The 27,677-nt window shown below is 35.5% G+C and overlaps 1 protein-coding gene across 14 annotated transcripts in view; it reads right to left on the bottom strand.

The window, feature by feature from the left end:
- The window catches only part of ANKHD1 (ankyrin repeat and KH domain containing 1), a 142,426-nt gene that overhangs the window by 87,751 nt on the left and 26,998 nt on the right, over window positions 1-27,677 (bottom strand). For 13 of the 14 annotated variants that reach the window (XM_012748869.2, XM_012748872.2, XM_012748874.2 and 10 more), the window contains exons 2-9: window positions 27,384-27,537; window positions 21,054-21,210; window positions 19,591-19,738; window positions 18,223-18,370; window positions 12,263-12,496; window positions 10,020-10,114; window positions 702-939; window positions 226-417 (exon numbers count right to left, since the gene is read on the bottom strand). In XM_012748869.2, the coding sequence (XP_012604323.1) occupies window positions 226-417; window positions 702-939; window positions 10,020-10,114; window positions 12,263-12,496; window positions 18,223-18,370; window positions 19,591-19,738; window positions 21,054-21,210; window positions 27,384-27,537 (1,366 nt within the window). The remainder of the gene's footprint in view (window positions 1-225; window positions 418-701; window positions 940-10,019; window positions 10,115-12,262; window positions 12,497-18,222; window positions 18,371-19,590; window positions 19,739-21,053; window positions 21,211-27,383; window positions 27,538-27,677) is intronic. The other variant, XM_012748871.2, reaches the window with a different exon arrangement.

Genomic DNA, 27,677 nt, shown 5'->3' with positions numbered 1-27,677 from the left:
AAAATACCCGGGCATGGTGGTGCATGCCTATAGTCCCAGCTACTCGGGAGACTGAGGCAGGAGGATCGCTTGAGCCCAGGAGTTTGAGGTTGCTGTGAGCTACACTCTGATAACCACCATCTCCTCTCTATTACTATGAGTTCAATGCCCTTAGATTCCACATGTAAGTAAACTATTATTTTTATTTATCTTTCTGAGCTATAAGGCATTTTTAAAGCCACTTACCAGCAGCCAACAAATATTTAACCAATTCCAAGTGTCCTTCCTGAGAAGCCTCCATCAGAGGCGTGGAGCAGCCAAGTTCTATATCAGCCCCTGCCTTAATCAAGAAATCTGCAACTTCAGAAAATCCTCCACAGCAAGCCAAGGTGAGAGCAGTTTCTTGGGTTTCTTCTGTCTGGGCATTTATGTTTGCTCCTAGGAAAACATAAAATATATTAAACTAGTTGCAAGAGACATAATTATACTAAAGATACTATTTTTCTGAATTGTGATAATCATCTCTATCTTCTCTGCTTCTGTGGTTCTTTTCGGGGTGTTAACAACTTATTTTATCACCAATGCAATATATATATATATATATATATATATATATATATATATATATATATATATATATGCTAGTTATAATAAATTTCACTGATTCTGACAAAAACATCCAAAGGAAACTGATTTTTTTAAGAGAAGTAAAACTGTTTTACCTTGTGCTAAGAGTAGTGCCACCATCTCTTCATGTCCTTCCCGAGCAGCTTCCATTAAGGGAGTGTATCCTTCATCATTAACTTCTTCAAGATTTGCTCCCCTTTCAATAAGTAGAGCTGCCAATTCAACATGTCCTCCACAGGCAGCTAGTGTCAATGGAGATTCAAATGAATCTGCAGGCATATTCACTTGAGCACCACTATCCAAAAGTAAACGTGCCACCTCTACATGTCCATCCTGCATGCAGATTTTCAGAAGTAAAGCAAAAGGAGAGAAATTTTTTTTTTGTTTTAAGATTTTTTAAAGTACAAAAAAGAGAAGGGGAAAAAGATAGAAAAGAAGAAAAGAGAAAGGAAGATTAGATGATTTAGCTTATCATGCTCATCTGAGCCTTATCCAAAGTTCATTAATATTATTTTTAAATAATTTTAAAATTATTTTACCTTACTTTTGAGCAAGCCCAAAATTCTCCAAAAGAATTGGACTTGGTGATATACAGTCACAATCTCAAATAATTTCAAATTTCCACATTTTTTCAAGTTCAAAAACTATTAGATCCACAGACAACAGTACATCAAAATAATTAGTTTATGCCCATGCCAGGTCAAATATAGTCATACCCTCAAACTCAGGTGTCATGTTCAAGTGTAGAAACTGCATCAGATCTATTTTAAAAACAAAGACTTGGCAAAAAATAACACAACAAATTCTGTGAAGTCATAACCACTTGGGATTATGTCACCAAGATAAACCCCTATGGATTGACACTACCCTATATTTTTCCTCATTACAACAGCTTGTTGCAATGATGCAAAAAATTTTACAAAGATTTAAAAATAAGTGTCACATTCATTTGTAAATGATTTTACCATGGGCCCATCTGCATAGATAGTAAGGCAATTAACAATAAAACATTCTCATGGAAGGTATCCGTTCTATCCCTCTATCATCATAAATATCCTTCCTTAATTTCAAATGTTTTACTTCAAAATTTATATAGACCTCAATAATGCCTGCTGTGGCACATAAGGTCAGATGCTATGTAGTTCTATATTTCAAAAATGAGCGAGGCCGGCGCGATGGTTCATGCCTATACTCCTAGCACTCTGGGAGGCGCGTGAGGTCAGGAGTTCAACACCAGCCTGAGCAAGAACAAGACCCCGTCTTTACTAAAAATAGAAAAAATTAGCCAGGTGTGGCGATGTACACCTGTACTCCTAGCTACTCGGGAGGCTGAGGCAAAAGGATTGCTTGAGGCCAGGAGTTTGAGGTTGCACCACGGTGCTCTAGCCCAGGCAACAGAGCAAGACTCCGTCTCAAAAAAACAAACAAAAAAAAAAAGACCAAAATATTGCTAATGAAGAATCTACAGAGTACAAAAATAAGGTTTAATAAGGTTAGATGATTCTTTTAGTAAAGAATCAATTAAGGCCGAGCACGGTGGCTCACGCCTGTAATCCTAGTACTCTGGGAGGCTGAGGCGGGCAGATTGTTCGAGGTCAGGAGTTCAAACCAGCCTAAGCAAGAGCAAGATCCCGTCTCTACTATAAAGAGAAAGAAATTAATTGGCCAACTAATAGATACATAGAAAAAATTAGCCGGGCATGGTGGAGTATGCCTGTAGTCCCAGCTACTCGGGAAGCTGAGGCAGCAGGATAGCTTGAGCCCAGGAGTTTGAGGTTGCTGTGAGCTAGGTTGACCCCATGGTACTCATTCTAGCCTGGGCAACAAAGCGAGACTCTGTCATACACACACAAAAAATGAATCAATTCAAGCCCACTTTCACCACTGGAAGTTCTAGCTAGAACAATAGTACTGGAAGTTCTAGCTACAGCAATCAGACAAGAGAAAGAAATAAGAGGCATCCAAATTGGAAAGGAAGAAGTCAAATCATCCTTGTTTGCAGACGTTATGATCTTATAACTAGAGAAACCTAAAGACTCCACCAAAAAACTATTGAAACTGATAAACATAGCCCCTTCAGATTTATAAAACAAAACAAAAAAACACTGTTAAACAAATTCAGTAAAGTTGCAGGATACAAAAATAAATATACAAAAATCAGTAGCATTTATATATGCCAATAATAAATAGTCTGAAAAAGGAAACAAGAAAGTAATCCCATTTACAATAGCTACAAATAAAATAAAATACCCAGGAATAAACTTAACCAAAGAAGTGAAAGCACTCTATAATTAAAACTATAAAACACTGATGAAAGAAATTGAAGAGGACATGAAAAAATTGAAAGATATTCCATGTTTATGGAAGAATCAATATTGTTAAAATGTCCATACTACCTAAAGCAATCTATAGATTTAATAAAAACCCTATCAAAATACCAATGACATTCTTTACAGAAATAGAAAAAAATAATCTTAAAATTATACAGAACTACAGAAGACCCAGAGTAGCCAAAGCCATCCTGAGACATAAGAACAAATCTGGAGGAATCACATTATCTGACTTCAAATTATACTACAGAGCTGTAAGAACCAAAACAATATGGTATTGGCATAAAAACAGACACATAGACTAGAATAACAGAATAGAGAATCCAGAAATAAATCTACACATCTATAGTAAACTTATCTTTGACAAAGGTGCCAAGAACATACACTGGGGAAAGGACAGTCCCTTTAATAAATGGTGCTGGGAAAACAATATCTATATGCAGAAGATTAGACCTATATCTCTCACCACATACAAAAATCAAATTAAAATGGATTAAATACTTAAACATAAGACCTGAAACTATGAAATTAACTAAGCACTGGAGAACTATTTCAGGACACTGGTCTAAGCAAGGATTTCTTGAGTCCAAAGCACAGACAACCAAAGTAAATTGGACAAATGGGATCACATCAAGCTAAAAAGCTTCTGCATAGCAAAGGAAACAATCAACAAAACGAAGAGACAGGCCCGGGCGCGTGGATTTCTCAAGGTCAGGAGTTCAAAACCAGCCTGAGCAAGAGCGAGATCCTGTCTCTACTATAAATAGAAAGAAATTAATTGGCCAACTAATATATATAGAAAAAATTAGCTGGGCATGGTGGCGCATGCCTAGACTACAGGCATGCCTCGGGAGGCTGAGGCAGAAGGATTGCATGAGCCCAGGAGTTTGAGGTTGCTGTGAGCTAGGCTGACGCCACGGCATTCATTCTAGCCTGGGCAACAGAGTGAGACTCTGTCTCAAAAACAAATAAATAAATAAATAAAAATAAATTGTTTTACTTGAATTTAAGATTCTTTATAGCTTCTGCTAACATATCTTAAATACATACATTAAGAGAGGAATTGTACTAGGTATGAGTATAAAAGCCAGTGGGGGGTGGGTAGGGGAAGCTGTCTGGAGGCACTGGACAGCAACCAAGCTAGGCCTATGATCACTGAAAAAAGTAGTACATGAGACGAACCCTACATGTACTCCAGCTTTTTCCCTGTGGCCATCTTCCAAACCTATTTCCCTTCCTTAAGTCATGGGAAATAAATCCTAAACAGAGAGTGAACATTTCATTGTGCAAAGTAAACAAAGATCAGAATATGAGGCAGCCAAGATAGTTAGGTCTTGGGGAGTGGGGGCAGGGTACCAGAGAAAAAGAAAACATAGAAAAGGAGTCCCAAAAACTCTACAAAATTCTCTTTTAAGTTACCCGGGCAACTCATGAGTTGAGCATGCCAAGGATGAGACTCCAGGAAAAGCTGAAGGTCTTGGGAGTTCTAATTCAGCCAAAATGGACAGACCTTGAAGAATATCCCAGGATTTCAGCTGAGATGGTAGAAGGCCATCCATAAGGACTAAGGAGTACACAGTAGGAGGAAGGGCAAAACTGAAATCAAGCCTCACCAGTTCCAAAGTGATCTACTGGTAATTCAACTGCTTGCTAGAACAAAATTTGACAGGCTTAAAAGGAGGACAGCATAATAAAGAACCCCTAAAAAATATCATCCACAATGTATGGCTTATAATAAAAAATTAATAGACATAAGAGACAGGGAAAAAGTGACTTATAATCAAAATATAAAATAATCAATAAAACCAATCTCCAGAGTTATTCAAATATAGGAGTTAGCAGAAAAGGATCTCAAAATAACTATTAATGATATGTTAAATAAAAGGGAAAAAAATGAATGAAAAAATAAACTCCAACATAGAATTAGAATATAAAAACACCATACCAATAATTATATCAAATGTAAATGTAGGTCTAAGCAAACCAAATAAAAGAGATTGATGGAGTGGGTTGTAAACATGACCCAAATGTATTCTATTTATAAGAAACTCACACTTCAATATAATGCTATAGGCAGGCTGAAAGAAAAGGACAAAAATATGTATTGGGTAAACATTAGTCAAAAGAAAGTAGGAGTAGTTACCTTAGTATCAAATAAGGGAGACCTCAGAGCAAAGAAAATTACCAGAGACAGAGAGAGACTTTATATAATAATACAAAGGTTAATCAGTCAAAAACACACAGCACTTCTAAAATTGTGTACGCACCAAACAACAAAGTCCCAAAATGTAAAGAAATCTGTGAAACAACTGAAGAAGAAATGGACAAATCCACAATTATAGCTGGAGATTTTAACACCTCTCTCTCAACAATCACTAGAACAAAACTAGACAGAAAATCAGAAGAATGTATCTATCCACATGATCTATCTGACATTTAGAGAGTACTCCATCCAATAACGGCTAAATATATAAACTTTTCATGTGCCCACAAAATATAAATCCACCTCCTGAGCATAAAACAAATCTCAGAAATTAAAAAAAACCTGAAATCATACAAAGTGTGTTCTCTGATCACAAGAGAATCAAACTAGGAATCATTAACAGAAAGGTAACGGGTAAATATTCAAACTTTTAGAAACTAAAAATAGCAATTTTACTCCTACCCAACAGAAACAATCACTTGTTCCAACCAAAAGACATGTATAAGAATGTCCAAAGAAGCTCTATTCTTTTTTTTTTTTTTTTGAGACAGAGTTTCGCTTTGTTGTCCAGGCTAGAGTGAGTGCCGTGGCGTCAGCCTAGCTCACAGCAACCTCAAACTCCTGGGCTCAAGCGATCCTCCTGCCTCAGCCTCCCGAGTAGCTGGGACTACAGGCATGTGCCACCATGCCCGGCCAATTTTTTATATATATATCAGTTGGCCAATTAATTTCTTTCTATTTATAGTAGAGACGGGGTCTCACTCTTGCTCAGGCTGGTTTTGAACTCCTAACCTTGAGCAATCCACCCGCCTCGGCCTCCCAAGAGCTAGGATTACAGGCGTGAGCCACAGCGCCCGGCCAGAAGCTCTATTCTTAACAGCCAACATAAATTTCCACCATAGCGGATTGAATAAAGAAATAGTGGTGTATTCATGCAATGGAATACTAACATAAATGAAAAAAAGCAAACTACAGTAAAGTGGAGCAACATGGATAACCTCACAAGCATAATGTTGAATGAAAGAAGTCAGACACAAAAGAATACTTATTGTATTATCAGGCTGGGCACAATGGCTAATGCTTATAATCCTAGCAGGCAGGAATGGAGGCTGAGGCAGAAGGCTGAGGCAGGAAGATCACTTAAGGCCAGGAGTTTAAGACCAGCCTGAGCAAGAGAGAGATCGTGTCTATACAAAAACTAGAAAAATTACCCAGGTGTGATAGCACATGCCTACAGTCCCAGCTACTTGGGAGGCTGAGGCAGGAGTACCGCTTAAGCCCAGGAGTTTCAGGTTACAGTGAGCTACAGTGACACCACTGCACTCTAACCAGAGAGACAGAGCAAGACCCTGTCTCAAATAAAAAAACAAAAAAAGAATACTTACATTATCATATTTATATGAAGCTCAAAAACAGGAAAACTAATTTATGGTAACATAAGTTAGAATCATAGTTATTCCTTAGGACTGAGTGGGAACATGAGTGAGCCTTCTAGGGTGCTATATCTTGATCTGATTGTTTTATGGGAATATACATACATATATATATATATATATATATATCAAGCAATGCACTTAAGATTTGGCAGTTTATTATATGTAAGTGATATCCAATTTAAAAGTATTACATTTCATCCATCGTTTATAGGAGTGTGAGAAAATAGTGTTTTGTTTTTTGGTTTTTGGGGTTTTTTTTGAGACAGAGTCTCACTCTGTTCCCCGGGCTAGAGTGCCATGGCGTCAGCCTAGCTCACAGCAACCTCAAACTCCTGGGCTCAAGTGATCCTCCTGCCTCAGCCTCCCGAGTAGCTGGGACTACAGGCACATGCCACCAGGCCTGGCTAATTTTTTTTCTATTTTTAGTTGTTTGGCTAATTTCTTTTTATTTATAGTAGAGACAGGGTCTCACTCTTGCTCAGGCTGGTCTCAAACTCCTGAGCTCAAGCAATCCTCCTGCCTCAGCCTCCCAGAGTGCTAGAATTACAGGCGTGAGCCACCACGCCCAGCCTTGTTTTGTTTTTCTTTAAGAGACGGCATCCTGCTCTGTTACCCAAGCTGGAATGCAGTGGCATGATCATAGCTCACTGCAGCCTCCAGCTCTTGGGGTCACACTATCCTTCTGCCTCAGCCTCCCAAGTAGCTAGGACTACAGGTGTATGCCACTACACCTGGCTAATTTTTAATTTTTTTTTTTTTTTGGAGAGATGGCATCTCACTATGTTGCCTCATCTGGTCTTGAACTCCTGGGCTCAAGCAATTCTCCTATCTGTGCCTCTTAAAATGCTGGGATTACAGGTATGAGCCACCATGCCCGGCAAAAGTAGTTTCTTTAAAACAATTCTTGATATACTCTATAATCAAATAGTAATTTAGTTCATATGGTTTCTCAGGTTTTAAAAAAAGTTATTTAGGAGAATCATTGAAATAAATGTATTAAATATCCCAATTGTTAATCCGTTTATTCAGATTGTTAGCTCAGACTTTTTTCTACAATGTACTCTACTGATTACCCTGAAATCAATATGTGTTTGGTTAAGCAAAAATACAAGGACACCTCATTCAGAAATAATACGGCAATACAGCTATGGTTTGAGAATTTTTTTTTTTTTGAAATGGGGTCTTACTTTATTGCCCAGGCTAGAGTGCCATGGCATCAGCCCAGCTCACAGCAACCTCAAACCCCTGGGCTCAAGCAAACCTTCTGTTTCGGCCTCCCAAGTAACTGGGACTACAGGCATGTGCCACCATGCCCGGCTAATTTTTTCTATATATATATATATATATTTTTTTTTTTTTTTTTTGAGACAGAGTCTCGCTTTGTTGCCCTGGCTAGAGTGAGTGCCGTGGCATCAGCCTAGCTCACAGCAACCTCAAACTCCTGGGCTCAAGCAATCCTGCTGCCTCACCTTCCCGAGTAGCTGGGACTACAGGCATGCGCCACCATGCCCGGCTAATTTTTTCTCTATATATTAGTTGGCCAATTAATTTCTTTCTATTTATAGTAGAGACGGGGTCTCGCTCTTGCTCAGGCTGGTTTCAAACTCCTGACCTCGAGCAATCCGCCCACCTCGGCCTCCCAGAGTGCTAGGATTACAGGTGTGAGCCACCGCGCCCGGCCTATATATATATATATATTTTTTAGTTGTCCAACTAATTTCTATTTTTTCAGTAGCAATGGGGTCTTACTCTTGCTCAGGCTAGTCTCAAACTCCTGACCTTGAGCAATCCGCCTGCCTCGGCCTGCCAGAGTGTTAGGATTACAGGCGTGAGCCAGTGCACCGTCCAAGAATTTTTTACTGTAAGAAAATAACTGGCCGGGTGTGGTGGCTCACGCCTGTAATCCTAGCACTTTTGGAGGCCGAGGAGGGCAGATTGCTCAAGGTCAGGAGTTCAAAACCAGCCTGAGCAAGAGCTATAAATAGAAAGAAATTAATTGGCCAACTAATATATAGAGAAAAAATTAGCCAGGCATGGTGGCGCATGCCTGTAGTCTACACGGGAGGCTGGGGCAGTAGAATTGCTTGAGCCCAGGAGTTTGAGGTTGCTGTGAGTTAGGCTGATGCCACGGCACTCACTCTAGCCTGGGCAACAAAGTGAGACTCTGTCTCAAAAAAAAAAAAAAAAGAAAGAAAAGAAAAGAAAAGAAAATAACAAAAAAAATAACAAAACTTCTTAGTAGTTGTGCAAACATAGTGACAAATTCAAAATCCCCTCATCAAGGATTCACCTCTTCTCTCCCTTGAATGTGGGCTGCACTATGACTACTTTTATCCACAGAATTTGGAGGAAATGATGCTGTGTCAGTTCTTAGACTCTCTCTTGGAATGTTAATCCTTAGAATCCAGCTAACTTTAAAGAAGCACAAGACAGCCACAGGGAGAGACCACCTATGGCAAGACAGAGGTCCCAACCCTTCAACCATCCCCACCTAGGTGTCAGATATGTGAGTTAAGCCATGTTAGAAATTCTACGCAGCTGCATGAGAAATTCCCCATCAAGAGAGATCAACAGAAGAATCATCTGATCCATCCACAGAATGATAAGAGATAAGTGGCTGTTGTATTAAGCCACTGTTTTGAGTGATTTGTTACACACAAGTCAACAAGATAAAAATTAACATAGGCAATAAGTTTACTTAATCACATCACAAAAACATTTGTATTTCTAGGTAATTTCTTGTCATTAAATCTGTCTTAAAAACTTCTCAGAATGCTTTGAATTTCTTAGTATTTCATGTAATCTTTATAGATATGCATACATGCATGATATCAATGTGCTTACAGAAAAAGAAAAATGATTTCTGGATTGACAGCATTAAAGGTGATAATTCTCTTTTTGTTTTTTAGAGAGGGGATCTTGCTATGTAACCCAGACTGGTCTCAAACTCCTGGCCTCAAGCGATCTCCTGCCTCAGTCTCTCTAGTAGCTGGGATTATAAGCATGAGCTATCACACCCAGCTCTAAAAGGTGATAAATGTCTTAGATACAAAATGTTTGGATTAAAAATATAATTCTAGATTATCATCGAAAGAAATATTTAAATGCTTTACAGGTTATCCATAGAGCATATGAGTCAATATATTTTGAGGTCAATTTTTTATATAAGATTATAATATGAAGCTATAAAGACAACAGAAATATGTCTAATATCTCCAAAATCAGAGTTTTAGGAATACTATCCCTAAAGCCAAATACTTTATTTTAGGATTATATGTTACTGTTCTCTCCAAAAGCACAGATATTCAAGCATTAACTGTGTTTAATTTAGAATTGGGTTAAGAAATTATATAAACCAAACACCAATTAATAATTCTTAAAGGTTTAAACACATATGATCTTTTTTTCCCCATAAAATCTAAAGTGAGTACAATTTAAAATTACCATGCAAGCCTCCATTAAGGCAGTGTGCATCTCATCCGTTTTGTGCTCTTGATCTGCACCAGCTTCAAGTAGAAAACGAACCATATCCAAATGGCCTTAAAAAATAATAAAATTTTTAAAAGAATTGACTATTAATTTGATACTTAAGTATTAAAATCTGGAATTTTTTCTTTCAGATATCTACATAAAAAATTATGAGAACTTATTCTGTATTCAGTAAATAAATCAGTAACAGTTTTACAAAGCCAATTCAAAACAATAAGCAGGCTCTCATAAAAGTCATATTATCTAGGTTTTAAAGGCTAAATTAGTCCCAAGCACATAATTCAAGTTAAGTAAAGCAATAATGCTTTTTCCTTGATTTAATCTACATAAATTATTTATCAGATCAAAACACTGAAATCAAACAGAAAGCCAACTAAAGTATCTTTGGATCATATTTTCCAGAAAAACAGCTTTAAAACAACCATAAACTCATTGTGGCAATGAGCAGGCACAGAAAACGCCATTTAAAATAATTCTAGTTCTAAATATACATTTAGCATACTATATAAACAGCTTTAATAGTCAATAAGAAAAAGATAAACACTCCAGTAGAAAAATGGGTGAAGGACATGAAATAATTCAGAAAAGAAATGCAAATAAATATTGAACTGATAAAAAATATATTAAACCTTCCTACTAAAGAAGTGCAAATTAAAATGAGACATTGTTTCACTATCAAAATGGCAAATATTAAAAAGAATGCTAATACTCAGTGTTAACGAGGATATATGGTGGGGTAAAGGGCACTCGAACACTGCTGGTGGGAGTGTGAATTGGTTCAACCTTTCTAGAAGGCAATTTGGCAATATGTATCAAAAGTCCTAAAAATATCCATACCCTTTGACCCAGTAATTCTACTTTCAGGAATTTATCCTAAGGAAATAATCAGAAATTAGGCAAAAATGTCTACACAAGGATGTTATCACAGTACTTTTAATAATAGTGAAAAACTGGAAACAATTCAAGTGCCCAACAACAGGCAATTATGGTGCATCTATTTGATGTATTTGGCAGAGACTGCTAGTTCCCTACTCAATATCTATGCTCTTATTCTTTCTTAGTAACAGAACTCTGATTTTACATGGGTAGGAACATGCCTGACTAAGAGACTACATTTCTCTGCCTTCCTTGCAGCTAACTGTAGCCAATGAGACAGATGTAAGTGGGAGTTACAAGGTGGAACTTCTAAGGAGACTCTTTAAAGGAAGCTTACTAAATTGGAAGGCACTCCTTATTTTGCCCTTATCTTCATCATCATTCCTAGAATATGGTTTGCTGGGGCCCTAGCCACCATCTTGGTTTATAGGTAACCTTAAGGACACTAGAACAGTGGAGTAGAAAAACAGAATTCTAAAATCTTGATGACAATGGAACTGCCATCCTGGCCCTAAATGGCTTAATCTTGGACTTCTCTTTTGTTCGAATCACTATTAATTTAGGTTTTGAGATATATACAGCCAAATCTAATCCTAACTGAAATAATACCATTACTATGTAATAGTCATTATTACCATTAACTAATTAGTACTACTAGTCCTAGTACTAGTAACTAATGTAACTATTACATTATTACTAATGTAATACTACTACTCAAGATCATGTAGCATTTGTAGTTGCATTACAAGAATATTTATTGAGATGGGAAGGGTTCATGATACATTGCTAAGATAAGCAGACTTTTATAGTGTTAGAAATAAATAAATTTTAGTGTTTAAAATATATGTCTGTTATAAAGATACTTAACACACTGAAAGTGCATACACTAAAATACTATTTACAAGTAATGTTTTACCTTTAGATGGTAGCATTACATGTCATTTTTATATTTCTTTGTGCTACTCTGTGCTTTTCAGGTTTCTTATATCAAGTGTATATTATTATTTGGGTATGTATTTTTAAATAAGCATTAGAAAAAATCATATAAAATAGAAGTTATTAAATAATGGAAACCTTCTAAATCTGTGTTAAGTCATTTGATTTACTTCATAGATAATTGAATAAATCTGAATTAAAATAATAAAGAAACATAGACTAAAAAACTATACTATAGGAAATAAAGGCTATTAATAAAATGACCTTTCTATATAACCTCTTATAAACTAGATAATTTTATAGCATAGGAAAAACATAAGCAATATAAAATTAACTCAAATATTCAGTTATGAAAAATGATAAATATTCATGCATATATGAAGTACCTTTGTAGCATGCAAGTGTAAGAGCACTTTCTTTGAATTCGTTAGAATGAGTGTTGATGCCTGCACCATGATCTAGAAGAACTCTTGCAACTTCCACGTGACCTGCACTAGCTGCTTCCATTAAGGGAGTATGTCCATTTTCATTATGATCTTCTATATTTGCACCTTCACTAAGTAGCACTTTCACAATGTCAACAAATCCTCCAGCACAGGCATAAGTTAGTGCAGTATTTCCTAATAAAGAATGAAAAGAAATATAAAACTATGACACAACAATTATGATTATGCTGCCGCTTTAGTTATACCCCTTCAATTCCCTTACATGAACCACTATAAAATCTCAAGTTTTTTTGTCATTGGTTAGAAGCATCATTTTAATTTTCTTAATAATCAGAAGATTTTCTTAAAAGCCCTATACAGGCTGGGGACAGTAGCTCACACCTGTAATTCTAGCACTTTGGGAGGCTAAGCAGCAAAATCTCAAGGCCAAGAGTTGAAGACGAGCCTGGCAACATAGCAAGACCCCATCTCCACAAAAAATTTAAAAATTAGGTGGGTGTGGCAGTATATATGCCTGCAGTCCTAGCTACTCAGGAGGTTGAGGCAGGAGGATCTTCTAAACCTAGGCATTTGAGGCTGCAATGAGCTATGATCACACCACTGCATTCTAGCCTGGGCCTGACCCTGACTATATAGCAAACCAAAAAAAAAAAAATGCCAATACAAAAGACTACATATTATAAATGTCTGGACAATATAAAATGTCCAGAAAAGGCAAATCTATAGAGACAGAAAGTAGACTAGTAGTTGTCTCAACTGAGGTGACTACAGATGGGCACAGGGATCTTTTTGTGGTGAGAGAAATGTTCTAGAATTAGATTATATTGATGATTCCTTACTAAAAATCATTACTGTACACTTAAAACAAGAGAATTTTATGGTATATGAATTATATCTCAATAAAACTGCAGCTGTATTTGGACTGGGCCTCAAAGTGAGTAGGATTCCTATAGGCAGAGAAAGATATCTGGTATCAAACAAAAATCAATTAAGTAAAAGCAAGTGACTAGAATGATGAGCATATCCTCATGGAGTTGTAGTGCAGAGCTATGGGTTTGAACCCTGATGTCTTCCTACACTGACTACTGCTTTGGAGTTCAGAAGGAAGACTCCTGGGAACTTATATTTTTAGCAAGCTCTCTAAGTCCAACATGCAGACAGTAGGTACAATTGTTAAATACAATTAATTAATTAAAAAATGAACTTGACTAAGAACTTACTGGTAGAAAGATAAAACAATTTCCTTCCAAAAATTTCCATTTTCTCAATGAAGTATGAGTTATAGCAATCAGTGGAAATGGGGAAAGATAGGTGGTTTGACTAGTGTTTGAAATGACCATATGGAAGGAGAGTACAGTGAGGATATACTATCAAGCAGTATATGCTTACTGTATGGTATATAACAATCCCTTCCTTCTACATAGTGTACCTACTTTAGCTTAAAGAAAAAAAAAGCCCCTGATCTCAGGCAAGCTCCTGCTTCTCTCAAAATGTTCACCTGCTTTTTAAAAATAAAGGTAGCAGAACAATCTGGTGGTTTTCAAATTCTGTTCCAGAGAACTTCAGAATCTCCCAAAGAAGTTCCTCAGAGACCACAGAAGGAGATAAGGGAGGCCTAGGGACCAGGAACCTAAGCCTTTCCACCAACAATCTATCTCTAACTTTAGATCAACTCCCCTTTTGTCTATGTACTATTATATCAGTGTTTCAATATACTATTTTGTTCAAAGTTAAGGTTCTTTGGCAGAAAACAACTTTAAAACCCACTGAATTTGATGATCCCCAAGAATCCTCAAAGAAAATAAAAAACTTCCTTGATGGCAGCAACCTCTTCTTTATTGAGTATTTCTCAATAAAGTATGAGTAAATGAGTATGTACATAGCATAATGCTATTAACCAGAAGCAAGTTTGGATTTTATCATCTTAATTTTAAATCTTTTGCTGTGCCTCAGCAACCAATGAATGCCTTCACCCCTCCCCAAAAAACTGTGGTATAGCAATGCAATGAAATATTATGCAACCTTTTAAAAATTGTTTATAAAAATAATTAATAAAATGGAAAAAATAAAGTCACACAAAATTGCACACAGGGTATGATTTCAACTATGTAACTTTATACATCAAAAATATTGGCAGAAACTAAATTAACATAGTAATAGTCTGTGCCACAGACATTATGGGAGAGTAATCCTTTATTTTCTCTACTTCTCTACATTTCTCAAATGTTATAATAAGTATATATTACTTATATAACCAGATAAAAAATTCATTAAATAAATACTAGGCATGTAGCCTTTGCCAGTCCCTTAGGGAGATAAAGGAATGGAATGCAAGAGAGGAACTTGTATTCCTTATCCCTCTTGATAAGGATCTATGCTGGAGTTGCAGGATGTGTAGGGGTCCTAGGAAAACTAGCTATCTGATAAGAATTCATTACAGTGGCTATTCTGGCCCAGTTATTCTACTCCCCCGGAAAAATCCTCTATAAAACCCAAGGCTCTCCCCTTGCCCGCATGGACACTCTTTTCAGCCTCCACCCATCTGTATCCAAATGTTCAAATAAACAGCATCTTGCTAAGGCTGAGGGTTTGTGTGTCTCCCTCTCGGCTCCAGACCCAACAAATAATTCTGGTGGTTCACCACCACTCTCTAAAATAGATTGCTTTCTTTTATGTAAATGTAAGAGATATTTCCTATATTTATTTATTTATTTATTTATTTTTTTGAGACAGAGTCTCACTTTTGTTGCCCAGGCTAGAGTGAGTGCCGTGGCGTCAGCCTAGCTCACAGCAACCTCAAACTCCTGGGCTCAAGCGATCCTCCTGCCTCAGCCTCCCAAGTAGCTGGGACTACAGGCATGTGCTACCATGCCCGGCTAATTTTTTGTATATATATTTTTAGTTGGTCAATTAATTTCTTTCTATTTTTAGTAGAGACGGGGTCTCGCTCAGGATGGGTTCAAACTCCCAACCTCGAGCAATCCGCCCGCCTCGGCCTCCCAGAGTGCTAGGATTACAGGCATGAGCCACCGCGCCCGGCCCTATATTTAATTAATACAAGGAGCCTCTTTCAAGGGTTCCAACTACAGTATGCACAAAGCTGCTCAGCCGAAAGAAATGACAGGCAATGTGGTTCTCCTTTTTAAGACTGGTACTCATTCTATACTTAAATTTCATATAAAGACAGAAAAAAATAGGGAAATAGGGCTAGCTTGGTGGGTGGTAGTTGTAGCAGCAGCAGCAATAGCAATAGTAGTAATGGCTTTTTAGTCATTTGCAGTATTGTCATAGCACTTAAGTACTTAATATTCTGTTGAATAACTATTGTTTCGCACATGCTACTCAGTATTTTCTCTTTGACTAAATGGTAACCTACTTGAAGACAGAGATTATACTTAATATATCTCCAAATGGCCAATCACGGTGCAAGAAATAAGAATAAACAAATATATTTTGGTCAAATTAAATCAAATACTTAAAAAATATTTGGCAAGCTTTAAGTGAGTTCATATTACTCTTCAACACTATAGAGATGCCCAATAATACTATGAAACTTTTATAATTTCCTTAATATATTAAATACTTGCTGAAGAAAAAAAATATATTGTGGGGAGGGCTTATCACATTAACTAACATGTAAGTTGTATTTAATTGACACTAGGTTTTGAGCCCTAGGCCTTGTGAAGCTTATGTCATTCACATACACATCTCTACCTTGGGAGCCACATGAACTATTTTTTAAGTTGCGTATAACTCATGTGCAGAAAACAATAAAAAATAACAATTTTTGTCATTTAATTAGAAAGGATTATTTTGTTTTCAAAGTTTTTATGTTCATAATAAAACACTAGTGTGACAGTCAATGTATTATTGTATATTTTTCTACTTTTTTTGTTTTTTGAGGGCTTTTTTAATCTTTTATTTTTTATTTTCCTTGCCACTAGACCACCAGAGACTGGAAAGGGTTTATCATAAACAGGTCATTTTCCCTCTTTTCATACTTCCTCAGTTTATCATATTAGTTTAAGGGTCATCTGGAAACATCACTTTCAACATTTTTTAATCAAAAGTATTCTAATGAATTATCCTTCAAAATTACTCCGTTTTCTTTCAATGCTGTACAACTTGGAAACACTTGACATTTTCTTTCTAAGTATATTCACTTCTTAATTTTCTTTTACCTCTCCTTTATCTATACAGATTTATTCATAAGACATACACCTAGATACATTTTCCTCCTGACATATATCTTTAACCTACATTTACAATATGATCCAGCAAGACAGGTATATATCCCCCTCGGCATAACTCCTTCAAAAGAAACATTTATTTAAAAGATCGTTATCCCTTGGCCTGCAACTTATTTCCTGATTTTGTTTTGTGGATTTTTATTTATTAAGGGGGTGGGGAGGTAGTTTAACCATCCAACAGTAGGGACTAAAGATTGTGTTAAAGGTTTAGCAAGAAAACTGTCATTTTAGAACCCAATCTGTTCATAATTCAGCTGTTTTTTAAAAGGTTTAGCAAGTAAACTATAATTTCAGAACCCAATCTGTTCATAATTCAACTATTCACAATGCATCTCAGGCATTATGCAAATTAATATTACAAGAACAAAGACAAAGTGGTCAGCAAAATGGCCTACAACCCCTTCTAGGTAATCTTGCTCATTTTAAAAATAAATTAGGTTACATTTAAACATTTATCTAATGGTATGGAAAACTGATATGCTGGTGTTATTTAAATTTTTTCTTAACGATGTGGTTGCCTCACTAGCACATAAATTAAATCCAAGGAAACTTGCTACCAAATCTATAACTCAAGACATATGGCCAAGGTTGCTCCTATCTCCATATTTATTCTGTGAAGCATAAATAAGTACTTCCTGAGGATTACTAAAAGAGTAATCCTTACTAGGGTAGCTTTTATGCTACACAAGCATATCTCATTAGAAAATGTATTCAACACGCTCAACATGAAAAACCCTACGGAGTAAACACTCTCAGGTTAATCTATGATCTAAAGTCAAGGAAGTTATATTTAAGTGAGATAAAGAATCATAGCAGATATAGCTCATAATTTTGCCTCTTTATATATTATTATATATATCATTACCCCAAAAAAGAAAATTGTCCCTAGCAGAAAAACTATCACTCTTTTTTTAAAAAATAAAATTTTGTTGTGTTTAAGGCACACGACATGATGTTAGAAATATAGTAAAATGGTTACTATAGTGGAATAAATTAACATACTCATTATCTCACACAGTTACCCAATTTTTCCCCAGTGGCAAAAGCAGCTATAATTTACTCATTTACCAAAAATCCTGAATATAATACACTATTATTAACTATATTCCTCACACTATACATCAGATTTTTCAGCTTGTTCATCCTACATATTTGCTACTTTGTATCCTACATGTCCCCATTTCCTCCCCCAACCCTGGTAACCAATGTTTTATTTTCTATCTCTATCTGACCATTTTTTCCCCTGAAGATTCCACATACAAGTGAGAATATGCAATACTTTTGTGTGTCTGGCTGATTTCACTTAGCATAATGTCCTCCAGGTCCATCCATCTTGTAGCAAAGGGCAGGATGTCCTCTTTTTTAAGTCTGAATAATATCCCATTGTCTGTGTGTGTGTGTGTGTGTGTGTGTATAAATATATACACATACCATAAAAACTGTCAATCTTGACCAAACAGAATCTAAGTTTATTTTAAAGACTTTTTAAGATATCAAATTAATTTGTATTTTACTCAGAGATCCTACACAAGAGTTAAGATTTTTCTGTAAGTTTATACTGGTTTTCCCCAGGAATCAATTTTTTTTCTCTTTCAGGTTACAATGAACTACATCAATTTCCCCCCAATTAATGTATCGCTCTCTACATACCTGTTGCAGACTGAGAGTTGACATCTGCATCATGAAGAAGTAATAATTTCACAATATCTAAGTAGCCTCCACTGGAAGCTGCCATCAAGGGAGTTATGTCTCCTTTATTCCCTCGATCTTCAACATTAGCATGCATAGCAAGCAATACCTTTAAAACACATACACACAAAGAAACTGTTAATTCATACCATTAATAGTATTTCTAGAGAATATACTGAATCTATGAAGATATTCTTTTAGAACAGGGAAGGGTGAGGAAAAATCAATAGTAATCACTTTTTAGGAAAATATACAAGTCTTCACTACTCAAAATGCCAGGTTCTATGTAACATTTTACAACACCATTACTTTTTTTTTTTTTAAGAGACAGGGTCTTACTCTGTCACCCAGGCTAGAGTACAGTGGCATGATCATAGCTCACTGCAGCCTCAAACTCCTGCCTCAGTGATTCTCCTGCCTCAGCCTCCCAAGTAGCTAGGATTATAGGCATGTGCCACCATGCCCAGTTAATTACTTTTATTTTTGTAGAGACAGGGTCTTACTATCTTGCCCAGGCTGGTCTCGAACTCCTAGCCTCAAGAGATCCTCCCACCTTGGCCTCCCCAAAGTGCTGGGATTACAGGTGTGAACCATCACACCTGGCCTGATTACATATTAATCCTTAAATAAAGTAGTAGGTACTCAGCCATTCAATTATAAAATATGACTGCTCTTGTCAAGTAATGTGTATTATGCTTGAGGTTATCTAGCAAGACAGCAGAACTATTCTCATAAGACAGAAACTGGTAAAAACAGGACTAATTACCAATACTGCTCTAATATAGAAGTAAAAAAATTAAAAGAATTGAGTAATATGAATGGAATGAAAATAACAACTACTTTCAATTACAATTGTGTATTACTTCTAAACATGAGTTTAAAATACGATTATTATTTATATTTGTTTCTTATTCATTAGGATTAGTTTTGAGCAGGGGTCCTCAAACTTTTTAAACAGGGGGCTGTCCCTCAGACCATTGGAGGGCCGGACTATAGTTCAAAAAAAGCTATGAACAAATTCCTATGCACATTGCACATATCTTATTTTGAAGTAAAAAAACAAACGGGAAAAAACACCCACATGTGGCCCATGGGCCGTAGTTTAAGGACGCCTGGTTTTGAATAAGTATTAGAAAAACAGACCAATCCTAGTTGTATGTATAGGCAACAAAACAAATTGTTCATCTGTTTCTATTTTACCTACTGCCAAAAAGGGAAGGAGGGGAGAAGACCCTGGCCTCTAATTATAATTTCTTTTATAAGTGATAAAAATAAATAAAACATCAAACCCTTGCACAATTTTAATCAATGAAGATTATTTCTGCTTACTTGTGCTAATTCATAATACCCTGCGGAACAAGCCAAACACAGCAGGCTTTCTCCTTCTTCTGTATGTTCATTTACACTTCTGCCTTCGTCTAGCAATTTCCGGACAGCATTGACATCCCCATCTGAACAAGCTTCTGCCAGACTGCGACTAAAAACAAAACCATTCAATAATTACCTGATACAGAAAGACACAGGGCCCTATAATAAATTCCATTAAATATAAAAAGTTAGTCATACACAGAAAAATGTTAATATAGTAAGAGAAAAAAAATTGTATGAACATCTTAAATGCTGAGCATCTTGTTTGGAACTCTAATTATTCATGTATATCAACCAAGCCAGAAAGCCAGTAAGTGAATTTGAAAATAGCTGTCATTTTTATCTTCTAAAATCTTCTAACATACTGTAAACAAAGCATTAAATAGAAAAATTTTTAAACTCTACTAGTATAATGGTTCCCAAGGACATTTTGGGGTATAATCCTATGGCTTAAAATTTTATTTGGTTGGCCGGGCGCGGTGGCTCACGCCTGTAATCCTAGCACTCTGGGAGGCCGAGGCGGGCGGATTGCTCGAGGTTGGGAGTTCGAAACCATCCTGAGCGAGACCCCGTCTCTACTAAAAATAGAAAGAAATTAATTGACCAACTAAAAATATATATACAAAAAATTAGCCGGGCATGGTGGTGCATGCCTGTAGTCCCAGCTACTTGGGAGGCTGAGGCAGGAGGATCGCTTGAGCCCAGGAGTTTGAGGTTGCTGTGAGCTAGGCTGACGCCACGGCACTCACTCTAGCCAGGGCAACAAAAAGTGAGACTCTGTCTCAAAAAAAAAAAAAAAAAAAATTTTATTTGGTAACAGTGAAGGTGAAAATCTAAGAAAACAATTTTACTGCCGAATGACTAACTAGATCAATGACTCTCAAACTTTAATGTGCATACAAACCACTCTTGTCCACATTTCTTGTTAAAATGCAGATTCTAATTCATTAGATCTGAGATAGGGCCTGAGATTCTACATTTCTAACAAGCTCTGAGGTGATGCTGATACAGCTGGCCCATGGACCATATCTGAGTAGTAAGTAATTAGCTTATTGTATTGATAACTCATTTCATTTATTACTAATCAAGCAATCAGTTTAGAGTTTACTACTATAATCTTTAGAATTATCTTCCTTCAAAGTGGAAAACAGGTCTTATTCAGTTTGGATTTCTCATAGATTCTAGTATAGTACATTTCCCAAGAATGCTCAATGAATAAGAGTTGAATGCAAGAATAAAAATATCCATTTTTATACCTACATAATACATATCCTTTATATTTCCACTTAAAATATACATTCTAATATTTATTTGGCTAAAGTTTATAAGTGCCTCCAAAAAATATATTTAACAAAAATTGGCTACTTCCCCAAAATCTACTCAAGAAAATGTCTAATACCCAGCCAAAGTCATGAAATACATACGTGTCCACTTGTCCTGCATTGTGGCCATTTTCTGCTTTCATCCGTGTCAGTGCAGCAGCAGCTTCATCCAGTGCACAACTAACTGAGGATGTCAGTCTCCGGAGTACCTCAGGATCTGCAAAAGCTTTACCATCAGCAGTTGACAATTTGCCAATTCCTTCAGTGTGCATCAATCAATCAGGTAGTGCAGGGCAAGAAAAAGTATAAAAGTGCAAATTGTAATTACATTTCTAAACACTATTATCTAGGGAAAAGAAATGGCACGGTATCCATAGATAAGGCAGACAGAAGATAAGACTGATAATTTCAATTCCATCACTATGAAAGTGATAGAAAGTCCATGGCATAACCACCCATGTTTTAGTCTATCTTTACAATGCACACAATATTAATTTGTCCTCTACCTAACTCCAAATGTAACTTAATACAATGCTTATTGTATGAAACCAATGAGATTTCTTTCAAAGTACACAGTCATACCATATGATTTCTAGTATAGGATATCTGTCTATATATATTATTTTCAGTAGCAATGAAGGGGATATTCTATAAATTCTATAACAAACAATCCAACAGTTTCTTTCTTTGGTCAAATATCCACTTTGAACAATCTTTTGGGGCAACATTTTAAACTAAAATAAGTTCATACTTATAAATAAAATAAACATTTTAAAATCATATACATAACATCCAATAAATTTATATCATTATTTATAAAGAGCTACCACACAATTTACTAATAATATAAAATGAATGCAAACTAAAACGGTAAGATACTATTTTTCTTCTATAAAATTGACCAAAAAAGTTGTTGTGGTCTGAGGCCCTCTCAAAACTGTTGATCGAATTAAATATACAAACTTGGGGGACCAATCTGACAAAAGTAATCAAAGTTTCAAATATAAATACCCTTTGAACCAGTGATGCCAATTTCTAAAAATCTGTCCTATAGAGATACTTGCACAAGTAAGAATAGTTACAGATATATAAGGATATAAACAATTGCATAATTTGTGCTATTGAAAAATTAGGTGTAAGCTAAATATGCCTCAAGAAGGAATTGATAAAATTAATTATGGTGCATCCAAGCAATAGAATATTCTTACCCTTTAATAAAAGGAGAAAGATCAACATAAACTATCATGGAAGTTTGCTCACAATAAATTAAATAAAACAAAAAAGTTATAATACATTTTATACAGCATGATTCTATTTCATTTTTAAAAACTTTACATTCAAATATATACATAGATTTATATCATCACAAGAGGAAAAGTATATGTAAACACTTGACAGACAATGGGAAGGCTTTATTATCTACTTAATACAATTCACATTGCTTTAGCTATTTCATATGTATCATATTTATAATTCAGAAAATAATTTTTAAAGTCTCTTTTTTTTTTAAGGCAGAGTCTGGCTCTGTTGCCACAGGTGAAGTACAGTAGCATCATCATAGCTCACTGAAACCTCAAACCCCTGGGCTCAAGTGATCCTCCTGCCTCAGCCTCTGGAGTAGCTGGGACTACAATAAAGCACCACAACACCAGGCTACATTTTCTATTTTTAGGAGAGATGGGATCTTGCTCTTGCTCAGGCTGGTCTCGAACTCCTGACCTCAAGCAATCCTCTGCCTCAGCTCCCCAGAATGCTAGGATTACAGGTATGAGCCACTGCACCCGGCCTAAAGTCCTTCTTGATATGACCTTGATTCTTAATTTCTCTCTAAGAATTTCAAAGAATCTTAAAGAAAAAATATTTTCAACTGCATTTTGTTTAAATTAAAATAGCATGGGGGGGGGCCCAAGGGCAACATATGTAACCTAAACATTTGCACCCTCATAATATGTTGAAAAAAAAATAGCATCAAGAATTCTATCTTCCTCAAGAAGGGCTAGCAATGTCTATCACGATCTCATAATTAAAAACATAAACTTAAGTCTAAACATTCCTCTAAAATGTTACAGGCTTAACACAATATCTAAAAAGCTAGTGAAAATACTGAAGCACAAAAAAAGTATTCATCAAACAATTAACTTGCACCAGTTTTAGAAAAGGGCACATTACTTTAAAATATATCTGACAATTTCTTTGGACACAATATTATATTCAACAATGTCTGGGCCGGGCGCGGTGGCTCACGCCTGTAATCCTAGCACTCTGGGAGGCCGAGGCGGGCAGATTGCTTGAGGTCAGGAGTTCAAAACCAGCCTGAGCAAGAGCGAGACCCCGTCTCTACTATAAATAGAAAGAAATTAATTGGCCAACTAATACATATAGAAAAAATTAGCTGGGCATGGTGGCGCATGCCTGTAGTCCCAGCTACTCGGGAGGCTGAGGCAGCAGGATCGCTTGAGCCCAGGAGTTTGAGGTTGCTGTGAGCTAGGCTGACGCCACGGCACTCACTCTAACCTGGGCAATAAAGCGAGACTCTGTCTCAAAAAAAAAAAACAAAAAAAACACAATGTCTGAAGTTTAAATTGTCAAAATACACAAAAATTTAAAATTTAATAGTTTCTGGCTGAACATGATGGCTCACAACTATAATCCCAACACTTTGGGAGGCCGAGGCAGGAGGATAGCTAGAGGTTAGGAGTTCGAGACCAGCCCGAGCAACATAGTGAGATCCTGTCTCTACAAAACATAGAAAAATTAGTTGGGCATGGTGGCACGCACCTGTAGCCCCAAATACTTGGGAGACTATGGCAGGAGGATCACTTTAGCCCAGGAGTTTGATGCTACAATGAGCTATGATCACACCAGTGCACTCCAGCCTGGGCAACAGAGCAAGACACTGTATTTAAAAAAAAAAAAAAAAAAATTCAATAGTTTTCTGACACTTCCTTGAAGACAGAAAGTCATTACTTTCAAGGTTTATTTTCTAATAATATATGTATCAAAATAAGTGATTCTAAAGTATCTTGCTGCTTAGACCAGATTTACTATGAACCAAAAGAGAAAAGAGAGGAAAATGCTTAATGTACCAGAAAAGAGCCAGCCCTTAATGAGAATCATGAAGTGTTCAGAAGAAAAAGAAATGAGTTTAATGCCCTTAATCAGCGATCATGGAGTAATACTCACAATATGAATGAAGTTCAAGCCTAAACAGGAATAAAGATGTACTACCACCAATAATCAAATATGTCCTTAGGAAGTAAAAGAAATTAGTCTGGAGAAGACCTGGAGAAGTGAAACACCTCTTCTCCACATTTTTCTCTGTTCCAAGAAAAACAAATGTAAGGTTCCAAAGCATAGAAAAAAAGATTAGAAGGTAGCATGATACTGCCATTTCAGATCTTATATAGTACATGTATAAATCACAACTAAGAAATTCACAAGAAATCTACACTAGAAGGGAAGGACACCCAATGTAATTCATCTTTGTACTTTATTTTGTTCAAACTAATTTTAAGTTTCTATCAATTTTAGTCCACGTTAGATGGACTAAAAGTCAATCTGCTACAAATTGTACCTATGCAAAGAGGAGTTACAAGATGGCAGCAAATAAACACATCCCTAACATAGCATCTGTGTCTTTCCAAGGAAAATATAAAAATGCTGAATTTCCTTCATCTCCTACCTTTCCCCTAGTCATTATTTGGTGAAATGTAACACTGTTTTTTTTTCTTCAGTATGAGCCCCATAACTATGCTTCAGTCAAAGATGGACTGCATATACGACAGTGGTCCCATTAAGATTATAATGGAACTGAAAAATTCCTATCATCTAGTGACTTCCTAGCTATCATAACATCATAGCATAATGCATTACTCATGTGTTTGTAGTGATGATGGTGTAAACAAACCTACTGCACTGCCAGTCATATAAAATTCTAGCACAAATAGTACATATGTGCTAGTACAGTAAGTACAACTTGATAATGATAATAAATGATATTACTGGTTTATATATTTACTATACTTCTTAATATCATTTTTTAGTATATTCCTTCTACTTATAAAAAAAAAAGTTAACTGTGAAACAGCCTCAGACAGGTCATTCAGGAGGTATTCTAGAAGAAGGCACTGTTATTATAGGATATGACAGTTCCACGTGTTATTACCACTGAAAAACCTTCCAATGGGACAAGACGTGGAGGTGGAAGATAGTGATATTGATTATCCTGACTCTATTTGAACCTAGGCCAATGTGTGTTTGTGGTTATTAATTAACACAAAAGTTTAACAAGTTTAATTTAATAAAAAAGTTTAAAAAGTAAAAAAATTATAAAATAGAAAAAAAGTTTATAGAATAAGAAAATAAAGAAAGAAAATATTTTTGTATAGCTGTACAGCATATTTGTGTTTCAAAGCTAAGTGTTATTACAAAAGATTCAAAAAGTTTAAAAAAGTTTAAACGTTTATAAAGTAAAAAAGTTACAGTAAGCTAAGGTTAACCTACTAAAGAAAGAAAAATATTTTTTTATAAACTTAGTGTAGTCTATTTCATCACAATAGATATATTTAAAAAAAAAAAAAAAAACTTAGTGTAGTCTAAGTGTACAGCATATATAAAGTCTACAGTAGTGTCCCATAATGCCCTAGGCCTTCACCACTCACTCACTGACTCCCCCAATTGAGCAATTTCCATTCCTACAAGCTCCATTCATGTTAAGTGTCCTATACAGGGAAACTACTTTTTATCTTTTATATCACATTTTTACTGTACCTTTTCTATGTTTAGATATATTTAGGGAAACAAACACTTAACATTACTTAACATTATGTTACAATTGCCTACAGTATTCAGTATAGTAACATGCCTTACAGGTTTGCAACCTAGGAACAATATGCTATACTATATAGCCAGGTTTGTGTAAGTACATAATGATGTTCATATAACAATGAAATCGCCTAATGCATTCCCTCAGAACCTATAGCTGTCATTAAGCAATGCATGACTGTATGTCAAAGGCTACTGTGATTTTTCTGATATCTATTTTTAATATTATATTTATTAAAGTACTCAGAAACTGAATGAAATTTTCATTTTTTTTTTTTTTTTGAGACGGAGTCTTGCTTTGTTGCCCAGGCTAGAGTGAGTGCCGTGGCATCAGCCTAGCTCACAGCAACCTCAAACTCCTGGACTCAAGCAATCCTGCTGCCTCAGCCTCCCAAGTAGCTGGGACTACAGGCATGCTCCACCATGCTCGGCTAATTTTTTCTATATATATTGGTTAGCCAATTAATTTCTTTCTATTTATAGTACAGATGGGGTCTTTTGCTCTTGCTCAGGCTGGTTTCAAACTCCTGATTCGTGCAATCCACCTGCCTCGGCCTCCCAGAGTGCTAGGATTACAGGCGTGAGCCACCGCGCCCAGCCCTGAATGAAATTTTCTACTTTCTTACTTTCTTTTCTACTTTCTTAATTAAATTTTCTTTACTTTTAAAAGACTTTATTTTGAATTTTCTGCATTTTAATAGCTTTAATATAGGATAAGGTAAAAATATGGCAGTCTAACAAGATTCTAGATACTATTTTTAAAAATAAGCTATAAATTACTCATGTATATTAACTATTTGTGTATAATGTGGACATATATTTATCTTAAACAATTAAAGGGAGTGTTACACAAAGTGAACATACCTCAAAGGCCACAGATAAAGATTAGAAAGATTAACTTCCTTCTTAATCTTAAGAGAGATAAAAGGCTTTTACTATACTGTAATGTAAACTTTGTATAGTAAATAGCAAGTAAGTTATACAACATAAAATAATAAGTATATATTATTTTGAGAAAGCATGCTTATCACAGATTTTTTTCTTTTCTGCTACTTCAGAACATGCAGTTAGTTGACACAGCTTGATATATTTTAGTCCAAGTTTGTGTTCTATTTTATATAAATGTATAATAAGTAAAAAATATTTTTTTACTTATTTATAATGAAGTTAAACATAGATTAAAGTGAATAAGTAATCTACATGCAGTTTCCAAAATCAGTTAAGATAAAGAAGTCATAAATTGATTAATTTATCTCCCACGTTTTTATTTTATAATGTAATTAGTGACAGGTAAGTTTTCCTTAATAACCAGGTAATTATCTTAATACCATAAAAATATTAGCAATGAGCCCAGAAATCTAAAATGTGAACATTTTCTTTAGGAAATAAAATTTACAGAAATTTCAAATTTTGTATAATGTTATATGATTTGGGGATAATTTTGTATAACTTTGTAAAGAGATCTAGATTTTTTTATTTCTTTAATATTTTAAATTTTTAAAAATTATCTTCCTTAAAATTTTTTACTCATTCCTCATGTTCACCTTATTGCTTCTAGAGATCTAGACATTTAAAGAGATGAAAAAGAAAGAACAAAAAATAAAGTACCTGCTGCTTCTAGCAATGCTTCTAGTCGTGCCTGTGTCTCTGGATCCACAGTGCGTAAGTCTGCTCCTTCTGCAGTACTTGATAAGAATATCTCTGATGTTGTTTTAAGCACTGGGTTATCCAGATCTTCTTGATCCAAAATAAATGATTCAACCTGTTATGAATTAAAGATGTATATCAATATCCATTAAACTGTTATCAATATGATTAGAATAACTACAATTTAAGATAATTCAACTTCTTATTTGGAATTTAAATATAATCAGATAAATTACTGTAGAAACAAGGAGATAC

Source organism: Microcebus murinus, chromosome 21 (genome assembly GCF_040939455.1).
Source record: "Microcebus murinus isolate Inina chromosome 21, M.murinus_Inina_mat1.0, whole genome shotgun sequence".
NCBI classification, from domain to species: domain Eukaryota; kingdom Metazoa; phylum Chordata; class Mammalia; order Primates; family Cheirogaleidae; genus Microcebus; species Microcebus murinus.
Note: the sequence above shows the minus strand (reverse complement) of the source record. Positions and strands in the feature narration are given on the sequence as shown.